Source organism: Schistocerca serialis, chromosome 1 (genome assembly GCF_023864345.2).
Source record: "Schistocerca serialis cubense isolate TAMUIC-IGC-003099 chromosome 1, iqSchSeri2.2, whole genome shotgun sequence".
NCBI lineage: Eukaryota > Metazoa > Arthropoda > Insecta > Orthoptera > Acrididae > Schistocerca > Schistocerca serialis.
In genome coordinates, this window is record NC_064638.1 from 813,198,813 (window position 1) to 813,212,919 (window position 14,107).

The 14,107-nt window shown below is 38.9% G+C and overlaps 1 protein-coding gene across 1 annotated transcript in view; it reads right to left on the reverse strand.

Moving 5' to 3' along the window:
- The window catches only part of LOC126484220 (ras GTPase-activating-like protein IQGAP1), a 350,623-nt gene that overhangs the window by 188,903 nt on the left and 147,613 nt on the right, over positions 1-14,107 (reverse strand). Inside the window, exons 10-11 of the mRNA XM_050107637.1 lie at positions 10,447-10,601; positions 3,140-3,274 (exon numbers count right to left, since the gene is read on the reverse strand). Coding sequence (XP_049963594.1) covers positions 3,140-3,274; positions 10,447-10,601 — 290 coding nt within the window. The remainder of the gene's footprint in view (positions 1-3,139; positions 3,275-10,446; positions 10,602-14,107) is intronic.

Below are 14,107 nucleotides of genomic sequence, written 5' to 3' on the forward strand. Positions count from 1 at the left end.
ACCTAGCAGCGAGCTTCGCATTCATAGCTAACAGGTACAGTTTCGCTATACACTGTACTTTAATTAGTGTTTATGCATCTTCTACTGGATGACAGCACACAGCATGAACTAAATCAGAGTTTTAGTTGGTAGTCTATTGACACACAACGTTTGGTTCTGATCAGTAGCTGACATCTGGAGGTCTGGGTGTTAGCTCTGAAGTTTCAGTATGCCCCAGTTCTTTTGGAGCAAAATGTTGTTATACACATCTAGACAAATATACTGGAAATTAATTTGAAATACCCAAGACCATTTGAACTAGACATTACTCATAAATTTCTATTTCTGCCAACAATACACAATGCATTGATATCCCTGTCTTCCAATACTTGCCGTATTCTCTCTCCATTCAGGCTTCCAGTCTCAAAATAAACTTCATACTTACCTTGTTGCTTATACATTACACCACTGACTACCCATTGTAGCCTTTCCCTAGCTCTTTCTGCAACTCCAGATCCACTAGCTCCCCTATACTTCTTTCTTGAACTTATCTTCTATCTTACTCATCTATTGGCTCCCTGTACAAGAGCCCATCACCCTCCATGCACGCAGTGAACCCGATGTCCCTTTCATTTCCCAACCACCCATCCCTATCTAGATGATTTATTGATCACAAAAAAATTGTTAATGGAACACGGAGAAACTGAATGGTCTTATAGAGGTATGTACTGCAAAACAAATTAGAACAATACAACTGGAGTATGAGGAATAAGTACCCAAGAAAAGTACCATGATCAATATTACTTTCATAAAGGTAAAGCTATCATCAACCAAAAGGTTGTTTTGCACCACAGTACTTTACTAGGAATGGTCCACTGCCTTTTAACTGCCTTATATAGTCAGACATAATAGGACTCATAGTTTATGAATTACTCAGAACCACAGTGCAACTCTGCATTTTTCAAAATGACAAATCATAGTACCGTTGCTTCCCATCCACATAAAGTAATCACCGCCTTCACCTTCTTCCTCCTCCTCCTCCTCCTCCTCTGCAATTCTTCTAGCTTTCTTCATTTTCCAGCAGAAATTTCTGGTATTTATTTTGTCATATCCCCTTTGGATCCCCTAACTACAAATACAGAGTGATAGGGACCCCAGGCTGTGCCATGTGTCTACATACCAACATGTTACATGTAGGGACTTGAAAATTTAACATTCACTTCGGGCAAAATCAGTATATATTTGGCCAAAATTTGGATCTGTTTCTTTTTGTAAATGATTGGGCGTTTAAATCTAAAACATTGCAATGCTATATTAATAAAAGAGAATAAACTGTTTTTATTCTCTATAACAATTGGGAAGTTCGCTTTTGCCCCAACTTCAACAGTATTTTTCCCTGAAATGCTCTACGCTTTTCTTCTTCTTTTAGTTTTATTTAAAGCTTCAACAAATGATCATTCTCACTCAGAAGCAACATTTTCTCCTCAACCTTGTCAAAATACATTGAATGCCTTCTGTTTACTATAAGTGTGGACACTATGCTGTGGCAGTGGCTGCAAGTGTAAACAAATGAGAATTTTGACCAGTGGAGGGGTGAGAAGAAGTTCGGGGGAACAACCCCACTCCCTCTCGCATGGCAGCAGACCTACACCCATGTTCTGTGATCTGTGAAAACAGAACAAACATGTGGTCATAGGGATCATTGATCCCATCTGGTGTTGGGAGAATCATACTCAAAATAAGAAAATGAGCAACACTCAAACCAAGGCAAAAGGGAGTACACAAAACATATGGTAATTACTACCATGCAATTGCTTGTTGCGGTCCGCAGCATTGCAAACAAGATTGTCCATGGCTGACCTCTACCAGAACCTTATGCAATCATAGCTCAAAACCCTCCCCTCCCAACCTAAAACTTATACTTACTAGCAGATGAACATACAAGTTTCTTTGTTCTAAAATGCTAGGTCCCACAGCTGAGTTCCGCACAGCGATATGCAGCTGGTAACTTATAGATCATTCACAACTGACACGTCGCCAGAGTGTAAATTATGATGGATAAATCATCATGTTTGTGCATATGTGCACCCTTTATTTTGCAAATGTGTTCTTCACATATTCGCTTTCCAAACTAAGCTTCACTAGATGTTGTGCAACACCAATAACTGAAAACTGATTACTTATTCCATATTTATATGAAGAGAATATAGCCATTTCAAACTATCTATGATAAAATAGTTCACCTGGATTCAATTTGCTATGAAATAGCATACATAAGGTAAAGCCACATTTTTGTGTTTTGGGAGATAATTCGTGTGTATTTCGAATTTATTGAAAACACGGGATAACTATTACAAATACTTAAAATTAAAATGGAACACTATCGCTGGCCAGTTCTGACTTTCAGGTTGCAGTATTCCACAGCTGCCCATACACACAATAAACACAGGAAAAGAAAATCTATCCCTAGCTTTTAGACCTGTTAACTCATTCATTAGGGAGGAAAGGGGTTTGTAAGACTGGGATGGATGGGCATGTCACTCAGACTCCAGGATGAGAAGGCTCCATCTGGCCTAAGAATGAGAGACTACAAGAGAGAGAGAGATCTCCATCTTCCCTCATCGCTACATCAGGTGAGTATCTTTCATCCCGGTACCTGAGTGATCTATTGCTCATTCATAAACTTTCAAAAATACTCCTATCCTCTCTGCAAGAGTTCCAAAAGCTGCAGATCGATCTTTCCTATTTTATTGTGTTCATCAGGAGTTCTGAAATTTTGCCACCTGGAAGTAAAAATCAGTCAGCCATAAACCATACTCAAAATTTTACAGTTTTCTCAAGTGAACTGTCTTTCTGACACAAACATAAACAATTACTTTAAGGGTTCATGTGTATCTTGCACATCATGTGGGCATAAACTGATCAAGGATTCTGTTAGATAAATGTCCAATCACTTGCTTATTTATTCCAAGTATGGAAACACTAGTTTCTAAAGGTGGATATTCATGGCTTTCTCTTTTAGATCAGGCCTGTAGTAGCTGTTCCATTTTGCTCAGGTTTTTATTTCCACTATTTCTTATTTGTTTATGATTTTGTGGCCCTCAAATATGATAGAAGACTTATTTTAATTATGTGCAATAAAATAAAAATACACACTCACAGAAAAATGCAGTTGAGGTTGGGATATCGCTGACCATGTCTGCTCAGCATCTCCTGCATCTACACTCTCAGTGATTGCTGCTATATTTGAAAGGACACGTACACTTGCAGTGATCTCTTCCAGTGTCAAATCTCTCTGTAAATTAACAATTCATCTTTAACTCTACATCTTGTGGTATCTAAAATTAAAGACTTTGGTCACAATCTTACTTACAGCTTAAGAATAGCTGACAAGCAAATAATATTTTCCAGGAATACTTTAAATTCAGTAAGACAGTCTGCAATATCATAAACACAATATATCTCCTAAACCAAATTCTTTTCAAGGAAGTTTCAATGTAAACATACACCACTATCGTACCAGGAATGTTAGGCCTATAGTTAACGTTATGTGGCTGGTATATACAGGAATTCATTGGATAAATATAGAAATTATGAAGAAAGATGAGTGAACAAGCCTCAGTTTACCACTTAAAATAAAGCTTTTTAAGGAAACGAACAAGGCACTCCCAGATTGGTGTAGGAGCCCAACATTGACTGGATGTCTTGCCATCTTGCCACAAAAAGGAGCAATAGGTTTATTTTTTGATCAGTTCATCATTATGCTAATTTTAAGACCATGCAGTGCTGCCAGGTCGTGCATGCAGGACTGGCATATAGCTTCAAGATGTGAGTTGACACCTGCAATATCTATTCAAAAGTGGAAATCCACAGAGATAAGTTTGTAGGGTTCAAAACAACCCACATTAAATAATACGGACCTCTGAAACACACATCTGAAGCGACAATCTTGTGGAATTGAATATCATTTTGTGCACACAGTACAGGAATCAAAACTTTTTTGCAGTAGCAAATTATCTATTTAAGGAGTTACTGTTTCATACTACAACAACTAGATCCAAAAAAAAAAACAGCATAAAGGTTACTTGTCAAATAATAGCAAGCAAAAATATGTAAAATGTTTGGACGACCACTTCTTTCCAAGCACTGGCTGATTATTAACATCTGAAACTCATTGCTGCCACTTGAATGAAATCAGTTTCACTGTGTATGTTAAGACATTTCATTTACATTTTTACTAGCAGAATTCAACTGCGAAAATTAACATGTAATAACACTGCAACATTTGCAACAGAAGAGGAGTTTCTGCTTACTAGCAATCAAAACAGGAGCAGTACATAGGTTGAAAAATGCAGTTATTTGAAAACACAGATGTGCCTCCAAAATTTTGTAAATATGTTTATAATGAAAGAAACAAGAAATTTAAAGCACACGTGTTGAGGGAATTGATTAAAAATTGACAGCAGACTAATTACAGAACACAATAGCAACCTATCAGTGATTGATAGGTCATACAGGAGAACTAGTAAAGTATGGTAGTGAAGTATCATCAGCACCCATCCCCTGGATATTTTATGAGTGATGCAAGTGTTGGTTTCCAGCATTATGCAGGAACCAGTATGCTCACAGTCAGGCTGTGACAACTGCATGACACTTGTGTCCATTGCCCGTACAGTGCACCATATAGCATATAAATTTTAACAAGAAGTAACTAGTTATAAGCAGCTCTAGAAAGAAATTATAGAAATCAGTTGTGCTATTTAGCACAACAGAACGGTGTGTCAGTAGAATCACAGTCTGAAGAAGTAAATGGCACAAGAATGCTCTCTAACTTCTCTCTAAGGCTGCTCCTGCTCATCTAGTTTATTCTCATTTAATATTCTCAGCTAAAAACAATATGCCATCTGGCACATTGTCCATGCAATGTGCTGGACTCATATGGTGATCACAGCCTGCCTATGGGGTTATTAATTACCATGTACTGCCAGAGAGGGTATTTACATTATATGTGAAACATCCTGTATTTATAAATAAGACAGCTGTGTTTAAAACAAAGACCAGATGAATCAGGACTAAACACAATTTAACTGAGAAGTACAGCGAGGTACCGTGCAGAAGTGAATGATGAAACTAAGAGGAAAAAAACAATCTGAAATCAAACAGGTATAGAAAGGCAGGGCAAAATTGAGTCACTTCGTGCTTCCAGTGTTTAGGAAGCAAAATACAAATGATCATCTTGTATTGTTTCCTTCTAGACCTAGTTGCAAAATGTTTGATTTCTGGATTTTTAACAAATTAGTCTTTTGCATCAATGGACCATCATTAGCACAGATGTGGACATCATTTGCCTATATTTAAGAGTCATGTTGGACACATATGAGTTAGACTTTGATTTATTTGGACAATGAGGGTCATTGACAGTAAACATAAGTGTGTGTGTGTGTGAAGGGGATTGGGAGGGTACTCAACAGTGAACACATGCAGGTTTACTACAGAGGCATATGATCATGGACTTCATCTTTTCAGAAACACAAGCCAATAGCCACATCTTTTTGAAAATTCTGATGAAACCCAACCTTTAAACATAACAGAAATACACAAGCATATTGCAAAGGTGTCCAATCTCCCGACACAGCTGCTTGGAAAAAGTACAGCACACTTTGCAGAAATCTTGAAGTTACCAAAATAATCTAACTTGACATGAAGTCTGTACTGGTAGAAATCTAAATATCTTAGGAACGTGTCATGTTTGACAGTCTGTACAACAAAGAACAGTATTATAAAACTGTTACACAATGGGGGCCCTAAATATATTTAAGGAAATATTATATGTAAAGATGCAGCAAGAGTTGCCATAATATGCCATCTTCTCTCATTATAATATGGTCAACACCAGGGTAAAAACTGGCATCTTTCCAGGCACAAAACTGTCAAATTGTCATAAAAACAAGAGTATTTTCAACAAAATTACCTTCTTGATTTCATCCTGTCACCCTGTCACCACCTGTACCTCCTCTTCCACACCTTCTTCAAATGGGTCATTACAGGAAGGGATATTTCCTGATCAACTCATGAATTAAGAAAGTCCCTTTATACAAAAAAGGGGGATAACTACAGACTCTAGTATCAGGCTTTTCAAAAATATTGGAAAGGCTTATGCTCAACAGACTAACTGCTTGCCCGTCTTGCTCCAGAAACTACAGAAAGCTGTTAATTGAGGGCATGCTGCAGATTGGATAACATTGTGTCGCATGTAACAGAAGACAATATTTAACTGTTGAAAACTTATAAAGATCATAAGTTATAAGCATAAAGCAGCGTGTGCCTCAAGAATCAGTTATACGATCTACCTTATTCAATTTATCTGTAAGCAATATGGAACACATGTATGTGTTGTTGGGTGAAAGTGGACTGTTTTAGAAGTAGATTCAGCTTAGTTTTTAGGGATGATGAAAGACAATGAGCTAAACTGAAGACAGATTGACACTGTTTCGAAGAAGTTAAAATAAGTAATTTATGCAAGCAACATGGAGTATCAGTACAGGGGGGCTCTACTTCCTACTGCAACAGTGATACACAGAATAATAATGAGAGATTTCACTGAAAGAGAGAAAAGGGACTGTGAGTGCATTACAATCACACAAGAAGAAAAACTGGAAAATAATGAGATTATTCAAGCCTATAGCACAAGACAAAAAAAGGGAACTGAGGAGCCTTTATGAATAAAGGCTCTTTTAAATCAAAACTCTTGAATCAAATTAATAAAATCAATGTCACAAAAAATACCAAGTTGCAAAATTGAACAGACTAGCCCCAAAACCCTGAAAAAGAATTTGTCATGATGTATATCGACCAATAGGATGTTGAAGCTCCTTGTTCATCCACGATTAAAGAGAAACGAGCTCTCATTAGTGCCCAATAATAAATGTCATAGCAATGTATTTTTAAACCAAGCTGTAGCTCTGTTATCAAAACTTACATTATAGTACAGAAACTAATGCAGTAGCTGGCCTTGCGCCTGAAAAAACGGCAACGTAAACCGTACAAGGATAGAAGACTGGTGCAGGTGAAGAAGACCCATCTTCCGCTCGCAGGGCTAGCAATCTACATTCATGATATGGACTGCCGATTCCCTCTGAATGTTCTGGGAGCCATATTCAAATGTAATGTTTAACCAGGATTAGTCTTTTTCACTCTGCTCACTGTAGTTGGCAATGTCGTAAATGTGGTAGTTGAAACCCAACTTCTACTGTTAACTTATGCTATCCTTGTTCAAAATATCCTCCACCTAAAACTGCCACACTGTAGCATCAATACAATACTTACATATATTATTTACTGAAGTTCATTATGTGCTGTAAAACTTTGTTGTACTTAAATATCCATACTGTGGGTATATTCCTAGTTTATAAGCATAATGACTTGTCCGCTTTTATAAGTGTACAATTGTTCAAAATGTAATTTACAGGACCAATAAAATACCCGTTTAAGTTCCTTTCTAATACCTACATTCCTTACTCTGTCCATTCTTGTTTTTCCGTTAACTGCTCTGAGAAATTTCATTTCCCCTGCTTGCAATCTGCTCCAGTCCCTTTCTGTCACTGTCCATGTTTCTCCTCCATAGGTGACAATAGGGAAGTAATAACTCTGATACATGAGTTTTGCTTTTTTTGAAACGTCCTTATTCCAAATCAGGTGTTTTATTGTTTGGTAGAAATTGTCTCCCTTCTGTAACATCCTATTAATTTTGTTGGTTATTCTTCCATCACTAGATATTTCACTCCCAGAGCCAGTGAAACTGTCTACCACTTTGAGGGGTTCTCCATTCAAAGTAATATTCCCATTGATCTCTTTCTCTCTTCCAAATACCATTACTTCACTCTTCTCTTTATTTATTTTTAATCCATACCTTTTTATTATTTCCTTCCCCACATCAAGCTGTAACTGTACACCTACCTCTTTATTGCCCCATATTACCATATCATCTGCAAAAATCATCCCTTTGTCTTTTATTATATCTTTAACTGCCCAATTCATTCCTTCCATCACAACATTAAAAAGTGCAGGAGATAGAATACTTCCTTGTTTAAGTCCTTGTCTTATTTCAAAGTATTCAGAGTTCCCCATTGGTGTTCTAATTCTACAATTGTGTCCTCAGTCCATTGTCTTTATTATATTAATGCATCCACCTTCTATACCTATCTTCTTCATTTCTTCCCAGAGTCTTTTCCTGTTGACTGAATCATATGCCTTTTCTATGTCTATAAAAAACCATTATCATCCTTTTGTTATATTCCCAACTTTTTTCCATCTGTTGACTGATAGAAAAATCAGGTTGATCATGCTTCTTTCTTTCCTAAACCCATGCTGTTCTTCACTCAGATCCTTTTCTATCTTTTCACTTATTCAATTTAGTAAAATTCTTGGCTATATGACTCATAAGGGTTATTCTATCTGTAGTTTTTACGAAGTCTTTTATTGCCTTTTTTGAAGATGTGAACAAATCCTCCAATCGTCAGGTACTGTACAATTTCTCTACACACTTGACAGTACTCTATACAGCCACTGCATTCCCACTGGACCTGTTGCTCCTACCATGTCCACTGATACTTCATCAGGTCTTGCCCCCCCCCCCCCCCTCCCCCCTTTCATCTTCATCTTCATCTTCTACACAGCTATTTCCATTTCTTCCCATGTAATTTGCCCCAATTCTGCATCCCAACTTATCTCAATTTCTCCATTATTTGTTGTTTCCTCATGTATCTGCTCCTCAGTGTTTAACTGTTTCTTAAAATGTTCTCTCCAGAGATCTTTTATTTTCCCACAGGATCTTCAATAACTATACCATCCTCTGTTTCCATCTTTACTTGTACTTCAGAAGCCTTCCTTTTATTTTTCATCATTTTATAGAACATTTTCTTATTGTTCTTCACATCTTTTTTTGTGTAAACTCATCCCACGCCTTTTTCTTTGCTGTTTCCACTATTTCTTTTTCTTTTCTTCTATATATATTTTATTGTCCCCATCATTTTTAGTTTTCCACCACTTTCTCCATGCTCCATTTTTTTTTCTAACTGCATGGTTTGTGGTATCATCCCACCAACTTGTCTATCTCACTTTTTCTTTTCCAGATGTTCTACCACATACTTTTTGTGCTGCTTCCACTAAAGTGTCTTTGAAGAAACTCCATTCTTTTTCTACATCGCAGAAAACTTCTTTTGGAAATTTTTGTGTGATTAATTCTCAATACTTCTCAGCACTTTCACTCTCCTTCATTTTCCAATTCTGTGTCCTCATCACTTTCTTCAGTTTTCTATTTTTCACACACTGGTTCATTTTCCATTGTTCCACATGTAATCTATGGTTTCATCTGCACTCCCACATAGAATTACCTTCACATTAATTACTTTCTCTCCCCATTCCCCATCTACTAGAATATAATCAATTACATTCTTGGTTCTTCCATCCCAACTGTATATGGTGATAACATGACTTTCTCTCTTCACAAACCAGCTGTTTGCTATTTTCATTCCATTCCTCTGGCACAAATCTAGGAGTCTTTCCCCTTATTAATGTCTGCCTCCATATCCAAAACATCCCAATACTTGCTGAAATCCCTTTCTGCCTTTGCCTATTTGTGCATTAAAATCTCCCATCACTATATTAACACACACTATATGGTTCTCTAACTCATTTTCAAAGTCCATCTTTTCTTCTCCCCTACGTCCCACTCGAGGTGCATAAATCTGGATAACTTTTAGTGTTTCTTTTTGGAATCTCAGGTTTAAGATTATGATCGTGACTGATATGTATCTCACATTTTCAATACAGCTTTGTACATTCTTATTCACCATCACTGCCACATCATTTCTTCCAAATCTGTTAGTCCCTCTCCAGTACAGTTTTCCTCCTCCTCCTCCTCCTCCTCCTCCTCCTCCTCCTCCTCTCAAATTCTTCTCACCTTTTCCCTTCCACTTTGTTTTGCTTAATCCCAAAATATGTAACTTTCTCTCCGTTAGTACATCTGTCATTTCTTCCATTTTTCCACTGAGGGTTAATGTGTTAAGGGTGCCAATATTTAGGTTATTTTTTAGTCCATTTGGTTTCATGTTCTTGTACTGATTAATATCTTCCATTAATAAGAGCAATAATTTATGGAGTTAACAGGAAATCAAGGTTCACATCCACATATCTGTATGCAGAATTTGATCCATTTACATTAATACAAATGACAATCAACTGAGATGGTTTTGAGACACCAAGGAGGCACTGGAGAAACTATCAGATTGTCTCTGATTAGGGTTCTCATAAGTAGATACTCAATGTTTTAATCCTTTGCTCTGTTGAAAAGCTATGAACTGCACGGAGTATGCAGAATACATAAAAACAAGAATGGCTATGACCATTATGATGTTATTAACCAAAGGAGACAGAAAAACAAAATTAATACTCTATACCTTATCATACCTGGCACTGAATACGATCTGCACACATCTCTTCAAGGTAAAGGGGTGCTGCTGCATGCTTTACTTCTTTTAGAGACAGTGTTTTAAGAGATGTAAGTAGCTGCTGAACATTATTTGCTGCCAGAGCTTCGTTTATTGAAGTTATGGCTGCTGTAACTGTGAAAGAAATGGAATGTTCATTGGTAGTTAACAGACACACAAACTATAATAGTCTAAAACCTTTTCCTAGCTGTATTATACACAAGTATTATAAAATCAGTCTATCCCCATTCCCCATCAATCTTACACCTCTTGTATTTGTTTCACACAGTTGTCTTCAACTCAGCATCTCATCTTGGAATCTGACCTCCACCTCTTCAATATCTCCATAAAAATTTCCATTAACATAGAGCCCATCAACCATCAACAGTAAATAGTGGATTTGCAGTGACAAAGAACTCCTTGTCCAAACACCTCTAATTCTTAAACCAGCTCCATATTACTGAAAGAAGTGCTGTTATTATTACTCAACATCATCCCAGATTGGAACAACTGAATTACATCCTCTGCCAGAGCTTTAACAACCTTTCATTGTGCCCCACCTCTCCCAAAGTGGGATTCCATTGCCCATCAAAACTACACAATATCCTAGTCAACCTTTATCCCAAGTCTACCCTCATCCCCTTGCCACATGGATCACATATATTTGAAAGACTCAGGTGCAAGGCCTCTCCTTTCCCCCACATTCTGCATCTTCTAATCTAGTTGTGTAGCAGACACATGCTGCTAAGAATAAAATTCTGACTGACTTCAATGACTGCTCCCATCATCCTGTGCTGTCTGTAGATCCCCCTCCCTCCTCGCCATGCTCAATACCACCTTTTCTGGATTTTTAGATGAAACTTGACTTGTTCTTACAATACACACTGTGATCCCACAATCATCCTAGATACAGTCTCTGCTAGTTCCAGTCCAGCACCCACCAACACCTCTGCCCTGTGACTTCAACTTCGCTCCCTTAATTTACACTCTTATTTTTCCCTCTGTATCTCCTCCTTCCTCTGTTCTCTCATCGCCACCACCCTCCCCCCAACCCCCCTGCTTTAGACTAATCATTCCTCCACTTGCCACACAAAACTTCCTTTCCACTGACTACCCAAAGGCAAGCTCGAATGTGCCACATTCCTTTCTATTGCCATCTCTCCCTCCCAACCATGTTTTCCTTTCCATCATTTTGCTCTTCTCACCCACTCTACTCATGCTCTAGAGGAGCTCAGCAAAGTCCAGTCTTTTGGATGTGCCTGCTGACAGTTCAAGATCTCAGCTGCATGGTGAGTGGTTACATTCCTTCCACTCTTTGTATTTTACCTAGAGCTTACCAATATCATTTAAAAAAACATAACAAAAACTGACTCATCAAGCAATGAAAAATCCAGGTTGGAATATCAATAATTATGGACTGGATAGATTGCTACTCACCATAAAGGTGACACGTTGAGTTGCAGACACACACAACAAAACAACTGTTACATAACAAGTTTTGGACAAAGCTTTCATCAGAAAAGAAAAACACACACAAATTCACACCAGCAAGTACACTTCACAAATACATTACCACTGTCTTCAGTTGCTCAGGCCAGATTGAAACTTAAAGGTGTCAAACAAGAGCAATGACCTGTAGTGGAGCAGGAAGCGGGAGGAATAGCAGGGTATTGGTGAAGGAAGAGGAAACACCACTGCCTGGCCGAGCATGCAGGGACTAGAGGTAGCAGACAAGGCTACCTGGTGCAGCATCAGAAGGCTGTTTGGAGGGAGGGAAAGGAAAGAAAAAAAAAGGGAGTGGTAAGGAGAGGAGAATAGAACGAGAAAAGATCAGTGGTTGCATTGGCAGAGAGCACTTCACAATGAGGGTGAGGAGATGTGAGATGGAAGGAGGTGATAGGACAGAGGGGCAGAAACTGTAGGGTGGAGGATGTGGGGACAGTGGGTTACCATAGGTTAAGGCTGGGACAATTTTGAGAGCAGAGAATGTGTTAAAAAAAATAAAAATAAAAAAAAACACATCTGCACAGTTCAGAAAAGCTGGTAGTGGATAGGAGAATCCAGATGGCCCGTGTAGTGCAGCAGCCATTGAAATCAAGCATTTTATATTCAGCTGCATGTTGTGCAACAGGGTAGTCTACCTAGCTCATGGCCACAGTTTGATGGAGGCATTCATCCAGGTGGACATCTGGTTGGCAGCTGCACAATGACTGTGGCAGAGCTGGTATATGACATGGCTGCTTTCACAAGTGGCCTGGCCCCTGATGGCACAGAATAAGCTTATGACAGAACTCCGGACAGGAAGTGTTGGGAGGGTGGATTGGGCATGGCTTGCACGTGGATCTTCCACAGGGATATGATCCCTGAAATGATGGGCATGCTATCCACGATCCTTTACACACCTCCTGCTAAAGTGGTGTTCCATCATCCACCCAACCTCCACAGCATCCTAGTCCATCCCTATGCCATTCCCAGTCCTAAACCTCTGCCACAGAAATCATACACTGTGGAAGATACAGGTGCAATATCTGACCAGTTCATCTACCCATCATTTCCTACTCCAGTTCTGTCACACTCTTAACCTACCCCATCAGAGGCCAGGCAATCTTCGAAAGGAGCTATGTTGTGTACCAGCTCTGATGCAATCATTGCTCTACTTTTAGATTTGTATGACTACCAACCAGCTATCCACCAGATCAAATGGGCACCACCAAACAGTGGCCAAATGCAAAATGTACCATTCTGTTTCACAACATGCTACTGAACACGATTTCAATGGCTGCTTCACAACCCGGGCCATCCTCCCCTCCACCACCAGCTTTTCTAAACTGCACAAATTGGCGTTTTTCTTACAAACATTCTCTGCTCTCAGAATCATCCTGGCCTCAATCTATGGTAACCTGCTGTCCTCACACTCTCCACTCAACAGTTTCCGCCCCCCTGGGTCCTATCACCACCACACAACTCAAGTCTCCTCAACCACAGTGTGCACTGCACTCTGCCAATGTACACATCAATCTTTTCCCTTCTCTGCTCCTCTCCTGTCTGTTCCCTCTTTTTAGCTTCCCTCCCTCCTCAACAACTTTCCATATTTGCACCAGGCAGCTTTGTCTGCCACCTCGCGTCCTTGCACGCTCGATCATGCAGCAGTGTTTCCTCTTCCCCCACCCATACCCTGCCATCCCTCCCCCTTCCCCATTCCACTACAGAGTGGCCCCATTTGATGCACTGAAGTTCCAGTCTGGCCTGAGCTACCAGAGATGGCAATCGTGTGTGCGAGATGTGGTTGCTTGTGTGAATGCATGAGTGTTTTTCTATTCTGACGAAGGCTATGGCGAAAAGCTTAATGAGTAACAGGCTTTTTTTGGTGCATGTCTGCATCTCAACGTGTCATCTGTACGACAATAGCAATCTATCCTTTCCATAAGTGTTGAAAATTTACCTATCAGGTGTGTGATGTTAACACAAAATGTACCTCAATTTCCAGAATGAGTTTTCTGGAAAAATATATTTAATGTATGACCAAGAATAAACCTTAAATTTAGATCAATGGCTTTTAATATTGTATTGAAAAGGAGGTTGTTTAGGGTCTAACATCCTAATGACTATGATATTATTAGAGGAGCACATCTTTGAATGGC